The sequence below is a fragment of the Dipodomys ordii genome, unplaced genomic scaffold, assembly GCF_000151885.1.
Source record: "Dipodomys ordii isolate 6190 unplaced genomic scaffold, Dord_2.0 Scaffold9, whole genome shotgun sequence".
Classification (NCBI taxonomy): domain Eukaryota; kingdom Metazoa; phylum Chordata; class Mammalia; order Rodentia; family Heteromyidae; genus Dipodomys; species Dipodomys ordii.
The window spans coordinates 18,024,423-18,043,340 of record NW_012267225.1 but is presented as its reverse complement, the minus strand read 5'-3'; the positions used below and the strand labels follow the sequence as shown (position 1 = coordinate 18,043,340).

General features: G+C 41.0%; 1 protein-coding gene across 1 annotated transcript; it reads left to right on the top strand.

The window, feature by feature from the left end:
* Positions 1-207: 207 nt before the first annotated feature.
* On the top strand, positions 208-18,272 carry Fam150a (family with sequence similarity 150, member A). The gene is made up of 4 exons (XM_013009307.1): positions 208-394; positions 14,252-14,305; positions 16,450-16,530; positions 18,208-18,272. The coding sequence occupies exons 1-4, from the start codon at positions 208-210 to the stop codon at positions 18,270-18,272; spliced, it is 387 nt and encodes a 128-aa protein (XP_012864761.1).
* Positions 18,273-18,918: the final 646 nt, after the last annotated feature.

Sequence of the window (18,918 nt, the reverse complement as noted above, 5' to 3'; positions counted from 1 at the left end):
GCCCAGTGCCCCGGGACACTTTGACTTAGGACAGGGTCCCCGCTAAGTCCCCCGAGCGGCTGCAGCCCGAGCACATCTCCCCTGTCCCCCTAACGCCGACGAGGGCAGACGGGCTGTGACGGCTCAGGGCCCCACTCCTGGGCTGCGGACCCCCGGATCCGGGTCGGCACCCTTGTGCCTGTTGCCCTCTCCTCCAAACACAAGGCCATGCGGCCGGCGAAGCCAGGCGCCCCGCTGCCCGCTCTCCTGCTGCTGGCGCTGGCTCTGTCTCCGCACGGGACTCAGGGGCGGCCCCGGGGACGCAGAGCCGCGCGGGGCGCAGAGCCCAAGCCGCTGCTTTTCCTCCCCGCTGCGGGGGTCCGCCCGGCTCCTGGCGGCGCTGCCCGCAGCGCAGGTAAGTCGTCCCTGTCCAAGCCCTTCTGCCGCCCGAGCCCGGGTCCCAGTGGGCCAGGCTCTGGCCAGACTCCCTGAGAAAGAGGGAGTGAGTTTATTAGTGCACCTTGACCGAGAAATAGTAAAATCCAGCGGGCCAGAACCCAACTTCATCCCTGCTAGGAGTGGGAAGCGTTTGGAAATAAAATATAGAGTGAAGGAAAGACCTGGAATACAATCTCCCCCTCCCGCCCCCGCCCCCAGGGATGGTGGAGAATGCATGCAGCTCTCAGCAGCGGTTACTTGTGTATCTTCCCAGGGTTGTTTTGATTTGGTTTGTTTGTTTTTGGTGCTTGAACTCTGGGCCTGGGCACTGTCCTGAGCTTCTTCTGCTTAAATCTAGCACTCTACCACTTGAACCACAGCTCCATTCAGGCTTTTTGTAGGTTAAATGGAGAAAAGAGTCTCACAGTCTTTCCTGCCCAGACTGTCTTCCACCCTTAATCCTCAAACCTCAGCCATCAGAGTAGCTAGTGTAAGACACTACCACCCAGCTGTCCAGGTTTTGAGTTGATTGCAATCAAATATCTGAAGTTAGGTAAGAAGGCCCCTTCCCTTCTCTTTAAAGGGAATGATTCTAGGGAATGAGTGATGGAAACACCAATTTCAGCAGGCTGACAGTTTGCACCTTTCCAGGGCTAGAATTCAGCAAATGGTGCTGCTGGTGGCTCTCAAGTCAGATCTAGACACCCAGGTTCCTGCTACTCAGATGCCTGCAAAGTGAGAGGAAGAAGGCGTGAGGAAAAGTTGCCACTCTTAAAAGACCATGAAACACCCAAAAGCACAGAAGTCCTGTGAATGAATAGGAAAGGGAGAAATCCCAGAGGAAAGGGTCTTCCTGGGGTGGCTGGACTGTGGGTAGCAGGCAGGTGTTAGGCACTGGGAGGAAATCAGGCGGTGAACAAAGGGAAAAGAAGCTGCTCAGAATGTCTGTGCAAGTCTGGCAAACACAGAGTAAAGTTGAGCTGTGGCAGAGGCTGGGAGCACCAGGCCGATCTTCAATGGCTACTTGGTGGTCTGCACCCAGCTTTGTGTGAGGTCCAAACCCAGGGGTGTCTCAAGATACCCTGCAGCTTCCCCCTGGTTGTCAGCACATGAGGGCTAGAGCTTCTTCTGTGCTCCTCCTTCACTTTTATTTGTTTATATTTTGTGCTAGCACTGGAGTATGAAATCAGGACCTCATACTCTTGCATTGGCTTTTTCCATTCAAGGCTGGTGCTACTTCAGCTTTTTGTTGATTAATTAAAGGTAAGGGTCTCACAGATACTCTTACCCAGCCTGGCTTTGAATTGAGATTCTCAGATCTCAGCTTCCTGAGTAGCAAGGACTACAGGTGTGAACCACCAGTGCCCAGCTCTACTCAATTAAGAAAGCAAATAGGATTTGTACCATTTCTTTTTCTTTCTCATTCACTCCACAAACTTCCTTTGATATAGTCTTTACAAACTGGTTGGCTTGCAGAGGGCTGAGACCACTCAAGGTAGCCAATAGTGAGAAGTCTGCTTACCCCAGCCCATTGGGAAGACTCGTTCAGAGAAAGGCAACAGGGAAGGCTTGGGAGGGAGCTAGGCAGAAAGCGTGATGGATGGAAGACCTGGCTGGAGCCTTTCGTTCCACCCACAAGTGGAGCCCTCAGGAAGGAGGATAAGGTAGAGAGTGTGACCTCAGCAGGGAGATGCCATGACTGTGTCATACTGATCATAAACTGGAAATTCTTGTTAACCCAAATATCCCTCCCAGAGGAGGCAGTGCCATTTTTGAATGTCCAAGGAGGGGAAGAAAGTGTTGAACTACACAAACATTTAAGGTAACACATTGTTACTTCACACCTCCAGCTTCATTTAAGGTAAACAGATCTTTTCAGGGAGAGACTTAAGTGAACTACAGGAGAGAGGACATTTCCAAGCTAAAAGTGGTTTGCAACATGGGAAGTTTAGAAAACAATAAAGCCTGGCTGTGAGTCACTCTCAAAATTGATTGCTTTCTAGCACTGTTACTGTTTGAGGTGATGTCCTCTTGAGACCCATACTTTATTCACAAGGGGAGAGAAGGATGGCTCATCCCATCTGAAGCTGCCTCCTCCTCCTCCTTTGCCAGTCCTGAGGCTTGAACTCATGGCACTGTCCCTGAGTTTCTTTTGCTCAAGGCTAGCATTCTGCCACTTGAGCCACAGCACTACTTCTGGCTTTTTCTGTTTTTGTGGTACTGAGGAATCCAACCCAGGGCTTCATGCATGCTAGGCAAGCACTCTACCATTGAGCCACATTCCCAGCCTCCATCTGAAGCCTTCTGTGAATGAAACATTTGATCTGGATGAGGGACAAATAGAGACATGATACAGAGAAGATGAGGACCCATCTCTGATGTTCTCATGGGACACTAAGGGAGTGAGAGGGCCCATAGCTCTGTCAGAATGAAACATCTCCCTGTTCCTAGAAGCCAAGGATAGGTCTGGAATATGCCCTAGAATTCAGCAACACAGTGATCATCCTCACCCTCGCCTCTGGATGAGCTTTGGGTCTGACACCCTTGCTGCTCATGTCAGTAGAAAATCCAAATACAGACTCAGTTTCTCCTACTATTTCCTCTCAAGTCCAGTCACTTTTGGCACCAGATGGGTGTGAGTCTCCCTGCTCCATCAAGCAACAATTCATTCTGCAGTAGACACAAGCTGGTGGCATTGAATCAGTTCAATTTGGATACTATGTAAGGTCCACTTCAACCACCCATAAACATTCAGGTTAGCTGGGTATCAGTGGCTTATGCATGCAATCCTAGCTACTCAAGAGACTGAGGTGTGAAGATTGACATGCAAAGCCAGTTTGAGCAGAAGATTCCATGAGATTTTCCTGCCTGGGCTGGCTTCAAACTTGGATCCTCAGATCTCAGTCTCTTGAGTAGCTACAATTACGAAGAAGTGTCACTGGTGCTCCGCTGATATTCTTAGTTTGGAGAGCTGGTCCCCTCCCTAATCATAGACGTGCCATTGCTTCTCTTGATTTTCCAGAATAATCTGAACTCTTCTTGAAAGCAGGACATCCATGTCCCTTTGTGATTGCCTAACTCCCCTTTCTGGGGCCACCTTGAGGGCATCTCCCATAGCCATAGACTTGAATGGATCCTCACACATCCACTGGACTCTTGTAGGAAAGATAAGTTGTTTTCCCACCAATCCACTAGAAGACTTTCATGACTTCAAAGGTGTGTGGATTTCTCTCCACTAGCTAGCAAGCAATCTGAGGCAGGGCCACCAGCAGGAACCTCCAGTTCTGACTCTCTACCCAGGGTCAGGACAGAATCTACTGATTAAAAAACCTCCTTTCTGTTCCCAAGACTGCTAGTCATAAGTCAGGCCTCTGAAATTTCTGACTTAGCAATGAGGATAAAGTTAAGGTAGTCAGGGGCAAAGAATATATTTATTGGGACTAATTAGGACTGCCAGATGTCATGGGGGTGGTATGGGTTTTCCATTCAAACATCTTAAGCATGTGCACTGAAGGGTTACATAATGGCAACTGCATTTACAGATTGAAACAGCAAGTGATGAAAGTTGATACTACTGGTTATTCAGTTATTATGACTTGTGTGACAGAAACAAAGCTACCTGGGAAGAAGGGGAGGGCTCAGGACAGAGTTTGGGTCGGGCAGAGGAGGCTATTGTCAAGTTCTGCAGAGAGATTACAATATCTCAGGAAAGTGTGGTTTGGCCTTGTCCAAAGGTCAGTTTGGTGTGTGTGTGTGTGTGTGTGTGTGTGTGTGTGTGTGTGTGTGTGTGTGTGTGTGTGTATTGGGGGGGGCATGTCTACAACAAATATCAAAGGTTCAGCTGTGGACCTGTCTGATATCTGGTTAACCATGTCCTCCTGACTCCATTTTAAGGGCTGGGATCCAATGCTACTCCATCTTTATTTTCTGTCTTAACTACTAGCTACAGAGTGGGGTCTTCATGACTATTGTCTGAAGACAGTTTTGTTTGCCAGAGCAACTCAAAGAATTTAGGGAAACACCATGTTATCTTATGATAAACATTCATTGGTTTTAGTATTAACTTTATTGATTGATTGACTTTAGAAATGCTGTGGTTTGAACTCAGGGCCTGTTTGCCTATGTCTCATAAGGAATATTGCAAAGAACAAAGGTGGAGAGAGGGGTGGAAGGAGAGGCATTGAGCTTCCTTCTATTATCTGTTTGTTTGTTTGTTTTTAATAATTCTTTCTGTTCATGTGGTCATACCTGACAATGAATAATTTATTTCATATAAATAAAAGAAATAATTTTTGCTACTGGACTTATCATATGGAAGAAGGCATAGATTTTTGTCTTGTTTTGGGTCAGATTTTGGCTATGTAGCTCAGTCTGACCTCAGACTTGACATCCTCCTGCCTCAGCCTCTCACATTCTGTGATTTCAGGCATGTGATACCATACCTGATTAAGTGGGGTTTTTTTCTGTGTATATGTGTGATACTGGATTCAACCCATAGCCTACTGGACAAGTGTACTAGCACTGAGTCATAACTCCAGCCCTGTGGATGCTTTTAGTAAAATTTTATTTTTTATTGTGCACACTTAAGATTTGAGACCTGATACTTCACTGTACCTATATATGAGCTAAGAATCACTACTGTTAGATAAACATATCCATCATCTTCATTTTTAATACTTAATATTTTCTTTTCAGAGTGGTCTAGCTTCAGAGATTACATATGAGTTCTTGCCACATGTATTTGGTAGGTTCTTGCTGTCTATCATTTGGGCCTGGTAGTGGATGCTGTAACTCATAATCACTTACTATGAGTAACCAGAGGGGATTCTGGTAGTAATTATTGCCTGCTTGCAGGAGCAATTTGTTTAGCTGCAAAGTAGAGAACTTCAGTACAGGAAGTTGACAGTGTCACCCAATGTAACTGCTCCCTTTCTTCAAGAGCATACTCTTAGAGCATCCCTTTATAATTAGGTATCCTAGGAAGACTAATATAAAAAATTCCTTTGGTAAATTGGACACCACTTACAAGTTGCTCACTTATAATCCTAGCTTTTCAGGAGGATGAGATCAGGGGATTACAGTTTGAAGCTAGGCCAGGCAAGAAAGTCTGTGAAACTCTTATCTCTAATTAATCACTAAATAACCGGAAGTAGTGTTGTGACTCAAGTGGTAATCACCAACCTTGAGTCAAAAAAGCTAAGCAAGAGCCCAAGGCCCAGAGTTCAACCTCCAATTATGGCATACACAAAAAGTGTCTTCATAATGTGAATTCTTCTGATTTCTAAGATCTTTGTTGCTGCATGGGAGGGCAGACAAATAGATGCAGGTGATGTTTCTCTCTGGTGTCTATGACTGACTACACCAAAGCATTAGGAAGTCCAGTAGTGTTGCCTTGGTTCTCGGTTTTATGTTCAGAGATTCCTGTTACCTACCATCAACTAAGGTCTGAAAATACAAAACAGAAAGTTCCAGAAATAAACAATTCTTGAGTTTTAAAGTTGTGTGTCATTCTGAGCATCATGAATAAACTTCCTGCTGACAGATCTGTCCCATCCAGGGTATCAGTCATCCCTTTGTCAGAGTTTTCATGTATACACTGCCTGCCAGTTAATCAGCCAGGATCTGTGAGATGTCAGGCCAGAGACTGTGTGCTGCACTGGTATAGTGCTTGACTTTAAGCAACTCTCACTTCCTTCATCATGACCTAAATAATGAGAATGGTAACACCGGCACATCACCAAGGATGAGCCGTAACATTCTTCCTTTAAGTGAAACCCCTAGAGTACTGGAAGATATTTCAAGTGAGACGACATTGACATTGCTACTGTCCTAGTTGTTATTGTGCTATAATTGGTCTATTTGACTGTTTATTATTGCTTTTATTCTCTTAGGTGCCTAATTTGAAACTTAAACATTAACCATAGTGTGTATGAGACCTTGTCTCAGAATGTAAAAAAGAAAAGGAAGGAAGGAGGGAAGGAAGGAAGGGAGGGAGGAGCGGAGGGAGGGAAGGAAAGAAAGAAAGAAGGAAAGTAGGGAGGGAGGAAGAGAGGGAGGGAAGAAGGGAGGGAGGGTAACAGATGAGAGAAAGGAGGATGACAGAATGAACAAAAGAAAGAGAAGGAAGGAAGGGAGGAAGGAAAGCAGTGATAATGAAAAAACAGAATGAAAGAACAAAAGATGAGAAATAGGAAGGAAGGAAAGGAGGGAGGGAAAGGTAGAGTAGGGAAAGGGAAAGAAAGTAAAGGGAGGGAATATGAATCATGTGTTTGTGGAGTTGTAGACGCAGCACAGGATGCTTCTCTGTCTCCCGGAGTCACTAAATTGCACAGTTCAAAAATGATCATTGTAAGCTGGGCACAGGTGACTCACACCTGTAATCCTAGCTACTCAGGAGTCTGAGCTCTGAGGATTGTGGTTCAAAGCCAGCCTGGGCAGGAAAGTCTGTGAGAGTCTTATCTCCAATTAACCACCAGAAAACTGGAAGTGGCGCTGTGGCTCAAGTGGCAGAGTGTTAGCCTTGAGCTGAAGAGCGGAGGGACAGTGCTCAGGCCCAGAGATCAAGCCCCATGACTGTAAAACAAAACAAAACAAAATTGATGATGGAAAAGTATTAAATCATACTGAAAGACTCTTCCTGATTGAAACAATCCATTCCTCCTTGTAAGCAGTTCATTTAGTAAGTTAGCTTCATACTTTTACACAAGATTATAAAGGTGGACAAAAAGCTTTCTTGTCACCTTTACTTTCATGTTTCTCTCAGAGACTATAAAACAAGCATTCTTTCCCAGCATCTGCCACCAGCTATGTTTTATAATATACCTGGGATTTGTTTTAAGTATGAGAAGACACACAGGTGAAAAAATGGTTGTGATGAGACAACATGAAAAGCCAAAAAGGAAGGCCCTAAAGGCAGGCTGGAAGCAGAGGGAAAGAAGGAAAATGTGGGTAGGAGCATGGGCCAGCAAGGCCCCAAGAGGTCAAAGCATCAGAAAACAGAGAAAATAAAAGAAATCATGACTATGAACCCACAAGACAAAAATATGACCTCCTTTATCCACCTCACCTGTGTCCTGCCCCAGCCCCTGATCTGTTCCTGCCTGTGCACAGCCTGGACCAAACCCATTTGCAGAGGGATTGGGCAGTCTTTATCTTACTTGGCCTCCAGGAAGCCTAGAGGCTGTGACCCTTTCCTGGCAGCCTCTGTGAGTCCTAGCTTCCACTATTGCCTTCCTTCTCAGACCAGCCCTTCCTCATCTCTGCCTAGACATCCGCCTAGGCCCTTAGGGATCTGTTCTGACTCACGAATATTTCACACTTTCCAAGTCTGAACTTTTCATGTTTGAATCATTGTGAAACAGATCCTGAAGTGTATCTCTTTCCTTTTCCTCTTGCACCATTTTTGTTTTTCTGCAGAACTGGGGTTTGAACTCAGCACTTTGCACTTGTTAGAAATGAGTGCTCCACTGCTGAGCCACTTCTCCCATCCTTTTTGGCACTGGTTGCTTTGAGGCAGGGTCTTGCTTCCTGTCTAGGTGTGTACCTGGACCACAATCTTCTCCTATTTTAGGCATCCCATGGTAGCTGAAATGACATTTTTTTTTTCTGAAATGGAATCTCACAGACATTTCTGACCCAGTTGGCCCAGAATCATGATCCTCCTAATCTTAGCCACCCAAGTAGATAGGATTACAGGCATGAGCCACTGGCGCCTGACTCCTCCTTGTGTTTTAAATTCACGTAAGTACTATTTTATTTGCTGAGTATCTCCAATTGAAGAATATCAGGTTCAACATGAGATTCTCTTTTTCCACATGAACTTGTGCTCTTGCCTTCAATCCTGCTCTGTGTCTTTTATTTCTGGCTTCAGTGAAGACAAGTTTTTGCTGTTCTGGGTAGTATGAAGTTACTACCGATTCAAATAGTTCTATAGGGTCTTCTGGTATTTGGGTTTATTAGGATTTTATGACATTTTATAATATATGACTTGGAGGATTTGAGAGCTTATTCAGTTTGTCTACCTCAGTTTCTAATAGAAACCCAAGGCATCACTGAAGTTATTTGGCTTGGCTTGATAGAGAATTTTATTAAGATAGAAAAGACCAAGTGTAACTATTAGGCGTTAGGACATGAAACTTCCCACCTAGGTGAAAGTGTTAGGTATAGTGTTGCACGAGTAGGTGTATGTATTTGAACTTGGATTAATTAAAAATACTTTATGTGGTCTTTCTAATACCTGACATGTTAACAGATACTGTCCATTGTAAAAAATGTTCTACAGCCAAGGCCAAGTGTGGTATCAACTCCTGTAATCACAGCTTCTTCAGGAGGTAGAGGTAGGAAGATTATAGGAGGCAAAAAGTGAATTCTATCTGAAAAGAAACTGAAGCAAGAAGGATTGAAGGAATAACTCAATTAGCTCTTCTTAGTAAGTGCAGAGCCTGAATTTAAACCCCTTTATCAACAAATAAATCACACATGTATGTGATATATATGTGTATATCACACACACACACATATACACACATACACATTTTTACCACCACAGAGAAAATTTAAAAAGAACACAAATAGACAATGTACTATAAATCAGGTCTTTCACTAGTGCCATATGCTTCCTTACTCTGTGAGCTGAGAGAGCCTAGAAGCAGCCAAAGCCCAGTAGGAAGAAGCACACCTTAGTTTCTTGTACTATTCTCAATTAACAACAACAACAACAACAAAAGCAGGGCTGCTTGGAGAAATCCTTGACACTATGGCCAGGACTGCAAATAATATACTAGACTTGGGGTATGTGGTATAGATAGAAAGTAAAAAAGAAGTAGGCATACAAAATAACAATAATAGAACCTTTACAGCTTATTACAGGGAGACAGGAACCAACTGAAGGAGTTCCTGATGGCCCAAACTGGAATCATTTGAACAAAAAAATTATGTAGTATTGGATCATGACACAATGTATAAAACAAATATCCATGAGTCCACATTAGTACAGTAGATAACCAAATAAATAAATATCTGAGGGAAAAGGGATATACCTCCCACATTTAAGAATTGTACATTACATGGCTTGATACCATCCAGGAAAGAAAGAACAGATTCTCCAAAGGGTGGACAGAACACAGTCACCTCTTTCTAAAAATTCCAGTGAGTGGAAGGGGGCAGGAAGAATCTCAGCAGTTCAGATGCCTGACAAGCACTATATCAACTAGGTAATCAAGGTCAATGTCATCAGTCATAAATCATGTGACAGTATGCATCCTTGATAAGATGTAATAAAATGGCATTTTACCTGAATGGTCTCCCCCCACCCTCGCAAACCTGTAACTTCAGTCTAATCATGTGCAACATATTAGATAAATCTCAAATGAGAAACATTCTACCAAATACTTGACCACCAAATTAAGGAAAGTTCAAGAAACTTACAGAACTAAGAGAAGTCTAAGGAGCCTTAGGACAACTAATACCAATGCTAATAAGAGGAGAAATTGGGTAGTGATACACCTCTTTCTGCCTCTGTCTCTGTCTCTGTCTCCGTTTCTCAGTACTGAGGATTGAACCTAGGGTTTCCAACTTGATGGGCAGCTAAGCATGCCCTTTACCTCTTGAACTAGGACCTCAATCCTAAAAATGTGTCACTCTTAAATGCTACAGAGACCATTAAAACATTCTGTTTTCAGTAATAGCATTTGCAGATCTATGTTTTAAAGTGACTTGTGAGGAAAAAAAGAATTATTTAAATAAGTGGTAATTCATTTTTTAAAAGCTATCTAGAAAGCTAATAACAAACACTGCTACTGAAATAGTTTGACCTGATGGAAGTGACTGGACTGAATGGTGCTTGAACACATTTTTTTTCAGTTTTTTTTGTACTTTTTTATTGTAAAAATGCTGTGCAGAGGGGTTACAGTTACATGAGCAAGGCAATGAGTACATTTCCTATTGAGCATTATTGCCTCTTCCTTTGTTTTCCCCCTACTATCCCTTTCCTCCCACCTCCACAACTACCACCCCAAGTTGTAAAGTTCATTTTCAACATAGTATTTTGTACATCTCATTGTTACAAATGGGCCAACCTGTATCCTTATTTAAGCATTTTGTTTTTTCCCTACCCCTCTCTGACCTCTCTAGCCATAAAGGAAGTGCAAATCAAAACAACATTGAGATACGACCTCACCCCAGTTAGAATGGCTATAATCAAGAACTCTAATAACAACAGATGCTGGAGGGGATGTGGACAGAAGGGAACCCTACTGCATTGTTGGTAGGAGTGTAAACTTGTTCAACCATTTTGGAAAGCAGTATAGAGGTTCCTCCAAAGACTCCACATAGAGCTCCCCTATGACCCAGCAATCCCACTTTTGGGCATTTACCCAAATGATCACAAACAAGGCCACACTAAAGCTACCAGCACAGCTATGTTTATGGAAGCATTATTCACCATAGCTAAAATATGGAACGAACCCAGATGCCCCTCAGTAGATGAATGGATCAAGAAAATGTGGTACGTATATACAATGAAATTCTATGCCTCCATCAGAAAGAATGACATTGCCTCATTTGTTAGGAAATGGAAAGACTTGGGAAAAATTATATTAAGTGAAGTAAGCCAGGCCCAAAGAAACATAGGTCCCATATGTAGGACAAGCAGAAAAGGCCAAAAGCTATGTACATATGACTATATAATATGATGTTAAGCGAAATGAACCCCAAGATGAGGGCACAAGTATCTTTTTTCTTTCTTGCTATTGTTTCTAACATATTTATAATGTACCATGTGATTTTTTTTGTTTCTTTGTATGTTTCTCCCCAACAGTATAATCCCTGTTTTCACTGTATTTGATGTCGGTGCTCAACACATCTTCTATTGGGGGAAGTTTTTCATTTGGGATGCTCCTTGTCCAACATGGATCCATCATTGGCCAACTTGACTAAGCTGTTTTCTCCCCCCAAAGGCTTTTGATAGAACCTCACATTACAAACTACGTTTATCTATGTAAGAATTGCTCACTCAGTGACATGTGTAAATGAGCAAAATAAAAATAATAAAAGACAAATTATTGTGAAAGTAGATAACTTTTATGTGGCAAGATAAAAATATCCAATTTATTTTAGAAGACTGATTTGTATATGAGCTGAATTGTGTTCCACTAATAGAGATATATTCTAGTTCCACCCTCAGGACCTCAGAAGATAACCTTATTAGGATATATGAGATTCTATTGCAGATGAATGCAATTGGCTAAGGGTAGAATGTAATAGTGAGGACTCTTGGTTCAATATGAATGGAATCCTTAGAAGAAGATAGCCATTTGAACATCAGAGATATGGGCGAATGGCATGTGATGACAAAAGCTGAGCTTAGAATGATGCCAAAGCGGCTGGAATGACAGAGGAGGATCTATTCCCTGGAGCTGCACACACAGCATGCCCTGCTCACATCCCACTGTCCAGAATGTTTCAGCCTCCAGAATGATGAGACAATGCCTTTCTGTTGATCTAAGGCATCCTGTTGGTGGAATTTTGTCATGGCAGCCCAAGGAGAGAAACATAACAATGTTTCCTTGGTATCCATGGGGGACTGATTCTAGAACAGATGCTCAAGTCCTCCATATGAAATGGTGTAGTGTTTGCATATAACCTATATACAACTTCCTGTATACTTCAAATTATCTCTGAATTATTTATAAAATTGTAAGTGCTATGGAAGTCGTATTGTTTAGGGAATGATGACTAGAAACAAGTCTGCACATGTTTAATGTCAATGCATTCCATCAGCAGATGGGTGAATTCCAAGATTCAGAAACAAACTATGGAGAGCTGACTGTATATTGTCATTTCTTAAGATAAAACACATCTGGGCTTGTTTTACACATAAAGTGTGAGCAAGTGATTACAATTACTCAATTCTGCCTCTGTGTTTGTAGCCGAAATATAATCATGAAGAAAGTCTCCGATTACCCACTGAAAAGCCAAAGTGGAGCTGGGTCTGGGCTGCAAAGCTAAGAAACTCCTAAAAAACTCTAATAACTGTGGATCCGTAGAACAAAGTTCAAGTAGCAAAAATTTGGAAGCTAGGGAACAATCAGTAAGATTATCTTATTATTCACTATGTATTTTATTATCCAGTGTGTAGTTTGCAGCCTACATAACATTAAATTGTTTTGTTTTTTATTGTAAAGATGCTGTACAAAGGGGTTACAGTTGCATGAGTAAGACAATGAGTACATTTCTTGTCGAGCATTGTTACCCCTCCCTTGTTGCTCTCCCACTATCCCTTCCCTTCCTCACCTCCCTTAACTCCTCCCCCTCCCCAGGTTGTAAAGTTCATTTCCAATATACTGTCTTGTGGATATCATTGTTGCAATGGGTCATCCTGTGTCCTTGTTTTGGCATTTCGTTATTCCCCTTCACCTCCCCAAATTACATAAATGTATACACAAGATGAAGGGTACCAAAATCAAGTTCAGTAACAACAGGGGCTATACAGGGGGAAGAACAGACAAAGGAAGCAAAAAAAATCACATAGTACATTAAAAACAACAACAACAACAAAGAAAGACCTCATGTCCATATCTTGGGGTTCATTTCACTTAGCATCATCTTATATGGTCATATGTACATAGCTTTTGAGCATTTCTGTTCATCTATAAAATTATCCTAGACATATACTAATTATTGCAAATGAGGGAAACATCATCCAGTCTGTAATTTGCATCCTACATAGCATTAAATTGTTTTGTATTGTAACATACAGGCATTCACTGCTACATGGGAGGGAGCTTCGGGGCTCTGCACTCTGGCCTCGACCCTCACCATCCTGTCCTGAGCTCAGTTGGAGTTGCCAGGGGCCAGGAGCTACCTCTCCAGGGAGGGGTCCCCAACATGCTTCCTTAGCTGCCAGAGTCCAGTCATCACTACTTGGTCTCCATAAACACATTTCTGTCTATGCAGAGGCTCAAACTCACTTATGAAAATATGATAAATGTTCACTTTCCTGGTGTGTTTATATTGTGCTTGACACCTACATGAGTCAATCTGTAGTAAAAAAAATCTTTGTAGGTGTAAATGAAGGTCAAGTATTTTATTAAAGGAGGTTAAGTTTTCTCTTCTTTTACATGAGTTGCATCTGGTCTTGATTATATTTTATAGACTGCTTTTTTTTGGATGGCATATTTTTAGAGAATACCAGTTAAAGTCTGAGAGGGATCTTGATTTTTAAAATTTAGTTTATTTTAAGCTCAAAGACTTTGAAGTGAGAGATTCTAGTGACCCAAAGTACATTTCAATTTACTCGCTCTGGCTGCTGCTAGGGAAAAAGGATTAAAAGGCAGAGGAGTTTAATAAGGAGCAGGTTGCCAAAGTACAGTCAGAGAAGTATGAGGGCTTGGAGCATCCTGTATTCATGGAAGGTGACACAAGTACAAGGATCTGAGATACATGTTTGGAAATGGAATAATGCAAAATGAACTCATGGGTTGGGAGGAATGCTGAGAAAAGATAGAGCACCTAAGTGAAAGGGTATGAGTGACTACGGCTATTTATGGTGCTATTTATAACAGATGGGGAACATGGAGAGGTCTGGGGCAGCCATGAAGTCAGAAACTCAGTTGTGGTTGTGCATTGCTGAGAGGGTTTTAGGCGCTCTCAGTGCAGTCTGTTGGTGTTCAGGGCCCCAGGAAATAAGCAGGGCTGAAGACAGGTATTTGGGCTAGCTACATAAACTGCTCTGGTGCCATTAGTTTAATGCTTGTAATTATAGTGTATTAAGGATAAATTTCAATAGTGAAAGTGTATCCTAACAATGTAAAATCTTTTTTTATCTTCTTTTCAGAAGTATTGCCAAGAGATTTGAACTTAAAAGACAAATTCATAAAGCATTTCACAGGTAAGCATATGATATATAAATGATTCAGGTAAGTAAAAAGTCCAGAATACTGGAGATGTGAAGGTAAATGTATAGGAGAGGCTCACTAGCCAGCTGGGGCATTAGACAAATGCTAATAAATTGTATGAATTGTAATATAAGCCAGAGCATGATAAGCAATAGAAGAATAAGTAAAAGTGTAGAGATATACAGAAAGTGAATGATTTAGCGAAGAACTCCCAGGGAAGAATTGCAGTTGACATGATATTTAAGTTTACTTGATAGTGTGAATAAGGTCTCTTAGGAAGAGAGGGGCATTCTGGTTAGGAGAAATCCACTGAGTAAGGTATGAAGACTCATGGTATGGTTGGAGGAAAGATAGACAGACGGTGTATGTGTATTATGAGTGAATTTTGAGAGAGATATGTTTAGCCATGGAGCAAATAGAAGGTTGGAAAGGCAGATTGGCAATCATTTGTGAACAATCTTAAAAGGCATGCTGAAAAATTTAGACTATGTTCCCAGAAAGTTTGGGCATCTGAAGTTGTATGCACAGGGCTGTACCTTAAGTACTGATGAAATGCTCTCTCATGGTACTGCTCTTTATATCAACTTGAATTATTTCACTTTGTAAAATGTTTTTTTTTTTAATGCCAGTACTGGGACTTGAAGTCAGAGCCTCACTTTCTTCGCTGGCTTTTTTGCTCAAGGCCGACACTCTACTATTTGAGCCACATCTCCACTTTTGTAATTTTGTTTTACTGGGTAATTGGCATAAGAATCTCAAATTTGTCTGCCTGGACTGGCTTTGAATCTCAGTCCTCAGAACTCAGCCTCCTAGGGAGCTAAGATTACAGACATGAGCCACCAGCTTCTGGTATGAATCATTTTAAGTCATCTTATGCCTCAAATCTTAGCAAATTACCAAATCAAACAGTCTATTCCTCATATTTATTCTTGTGATCATAATGATATTGATTGCTGTGTGTGTGTGTGTGTGTGTGTGTGTGTGTGTATGTGTGTGTGTGTTGACCCTAGGGCACAAAACTTAGTGCCTGGACACTATCCTGAGCTTTTGTGTACGAAGCTAGAGCTCTACCACTTGAGCTGCTACTCTACTTCTGCCTTCTTGGTAGTTAATTGGAGAAAGAGTCTCAATGACTTTCCTGCCCTGTCTGGCTTTGGACAGCGGTTCTCAGATTGCAGCTTCCTCAGTAGTTAGGATTACAGGCATGAATCACCAGAACCAGACTGGAATACTTTTTATTGTTTCACATCTTAGACCTATAATGTGGGAAAGATGTGATTTCTCATTTTTTCACTTAATCAGATCCTAGGGCCATATTTGTTAACTGAGATCTACAGCATGGAGAAGGAAGAGAATGCTAGGCACTAGCAGCCTGATGGAGGACTTTCCTATCTTTTCCATGTCCTTAAAAATATACTCCAAGACAGGCAATGATGGTTCATACCTACAATCCTAGCTACTTAGGAGGCTGAGGTCTGAGGATTGTGGTTTGAAGCCAGCCCAGGGAAGAAAGTCGATGAGACTCTTATCTCCAATCAACCACAAAAAATTGGAAGTAGACATGCGGCTCAAGTAGTAGAGCATTAGCCTTGAGCACAAAAGCTCAGGGACAAGACCTAGGTCCAGAGTTCAAGACACATGAATGGCAAAAATAAGCAAAGTAGGCTTCACACAGAAGGAGGAAAGTTTTGCCCACTTTTTAGTAATCTTTGAAACATTTGAATCATACATCACACTAGTTATAAAAAATGAAATAAATATTTTTTTATAAAAGCATTGCTTCCTATTAACTAAAAACCAGGAACAGAAAGTAAAGCCCAGTGATCTTTATTTTTTATTCTTTATGTCTTTTTTTCTTTCCTCTCTGGAGCATGCCCCTTCCAGTTAGTCTAAAGAGTTCTACTGGAAATGAAGGTTCCATGATGTGAGAGATTGAGAATGTGGAGTGAATTTAGGTTGTTTTTCATAGCTCAGAACCTCCCACAGTGTCAGGGTGAGAGAAGAACTCACAGGCAAGTTCTTTTAAGGGCAAGAAGAATGTAAACTACAGTTATATTATGTCCATCCATAAAGTGCTGGTAATTTGTTTGGAAAACATGCCTATGCTTATAATAAGCATTTTTTCCCTTTCCCCTAGGGCCCGTCACATTTTCAGCTGAATGTAGCAAACACTTCCATCGTCTCTACCATAACACCAGGGACTGCTCAACGCCTGCCTGTAAGTCAGCTTTTAGAAAAATCCTTACCCAACAATAAAACTTCAACTGTCTTGGGGTGGGATGTAATAGACTAAACACTTCATGAAATGTTATTTATAACACTGACACATACTTAAGGTTTGTGTGTGCTGTTGAAGCCATAAGGAATGAGATTCAGTTCTGGTTGGGAATATATCCAAATCCTAAAATAGTTGGATTTCCTCAAAGATCAAAATGTTTGTTAAGATTGAAACCTTTTGTCATTACTCAAATTTCTTGGCACAAACAAAGCACATTCTCTCATAGAAGTGGGAAAAATGTGACCATGGGGTATAACTCAATATTTCTTTCTAAATTGTTTTGTTTAAATTATTTCATTTAAATTTTTATTTTTTTTTTGTTCCAGTCCTAGGACTTGAACTTAGGACCTAGGTGATGTCCCTAATTTTTATTTTTTACTCAAGGCTAGCTCTCTACCACAGTTTCAGTTCTGGAATTTTGGTGGTTAATTGGAGATAAGAGTCTCACAGATTTATCTACCCAGGCTGGCTTCAAACCATAATCCTCAGAACTCAGCTTCGTGAGTAACTAGGGTTAGAGGTGTGAGCTTCTAGCACTTGGCTAAATTATTTTATTTTTGAATTATATTTTTATATCTTTAAGTAGTTGTACAAAGGAGTTGCCACTCAACAAATCAGCTTATTTGTGCAATGCTTTTTGATCAATGTCACCTACTTCATCATTCTCCCCAATCCCTCCAACCAAATCTCTCCCCCTCAATTTTCCTAGTTTCATAGGATATATATTGATTACTATAATTGCATTTACCTTGCCTTCCTAAGATATTTTAAAGTAAGTATTTTGTATTTTGTATATCATGTCATTTATACGACGAGTGCAGGAATTCCTGGATAATTGTGCCATAGTATACGTACATATATTACTGTAATACATTTTTTTGATCTTTAAGTTACTGAAGTTAATAATAATTCTGAATATAATACTGAAGAATTACCACTTAAAATGTCCCAATTCTTGTTATGAGTGGTAACTCAGTTGACTTGTTTTAAAATTCTTCTGTAAGCTTAAGCTTTACTTTAAAAAGAAATAAAATTTTAACATTTATTACCTAGATTGTTCATCTTGAGAAATATTTAACTTGATTCAGAATGTCATATTTGTTATCTTGTTTTATTTCAAAAACAACTTTCAGAAAATGGAGGTGTGACTCACGTAGTGGAACAGCAACCTTGAGCAAAAAGCCAAGCAAGATTGGAAAGCCCTGAGGTCAAGCTCCAGCACACACACACACACACACACACACACACACACACACACACACAGGAGCGCGCGCATATTTAACAGCTAGAGAAAATAAAGCATACAAGCACATTATATTTCAAGTAACATCACTCAGGAGTAGCACAGTATGGTGGAGTACATGTCTTTAGGACCAAATTCTTTACTAGCTATAAGCAACATTTTGAAGCTATTTTCTTATCCCTAAAGTGAGGGCAACAGAGTCACATTTGACAGTGTTATTTAAGGAAATTACTGAGAAAGTCCATGGTAATACATTAGGTGTTTATTAACTTGCTAACTTATAGCCATTAGTATAAGAATTGCTGACAGTGATTAGCGTCATCTCCTTCACATTTATAATACCTACTAAATTTATCTTTAAATGTTTTTCCTAGATTACAAAAGATGTGCTAGATTGCTAACGAGATTAGCATTGAGTCCACTATGCTCACAGACCTAAAAAACGTACCCTGTGAGTATGCATGCATTTATTTTTCTTATCCTGTTTAATAGTTGATATCCTCCTCCTCCTCCTCCCCCTCCTCTTCCTCCTCCTCCTCTTCCACCTACTGGTCTTTGTATAACTTGCTCATGCTAGGGATCAGTCCCAGGGCCTTCACATACTGGGGAAGTACGTTGAACTGTACTGCTAACCTTCAGCCCTAACTAAGAGTCTGTCTTAAGAAAATAGCAATGCCTATTGAATTAGTTTGTGGGTTTTTTAACTCTGTTTAGACTACCAAGTCTGAATTTACTTATTGCTTTACTGAATTAATTTAAAATGTCTACCATGACTGCAGTAAAATAAATAGCTTTGGGGTGGCCTTACTAACCCTGAATGATTTTTGAAAAATGTTCAACAAGTTTTGGTCTTATTTATGCAGACAGAAAGTATATGAAAAAAACTATATTACAGGTATATGTTTTCTTAATGACTTAAATGATAAAACTAGGTTGAAGTTTTGATTTATATAGTATAAGAAAGAGATAGAAGGTACTGGAAATGTAGGAGAAAAAAAGTGAGCATGTACTCATCATCTGCTCTAGCATATCGTATCACTTAACAAAGTACAATGAAATATTTAATTTGTATTCTGGCTCAATTA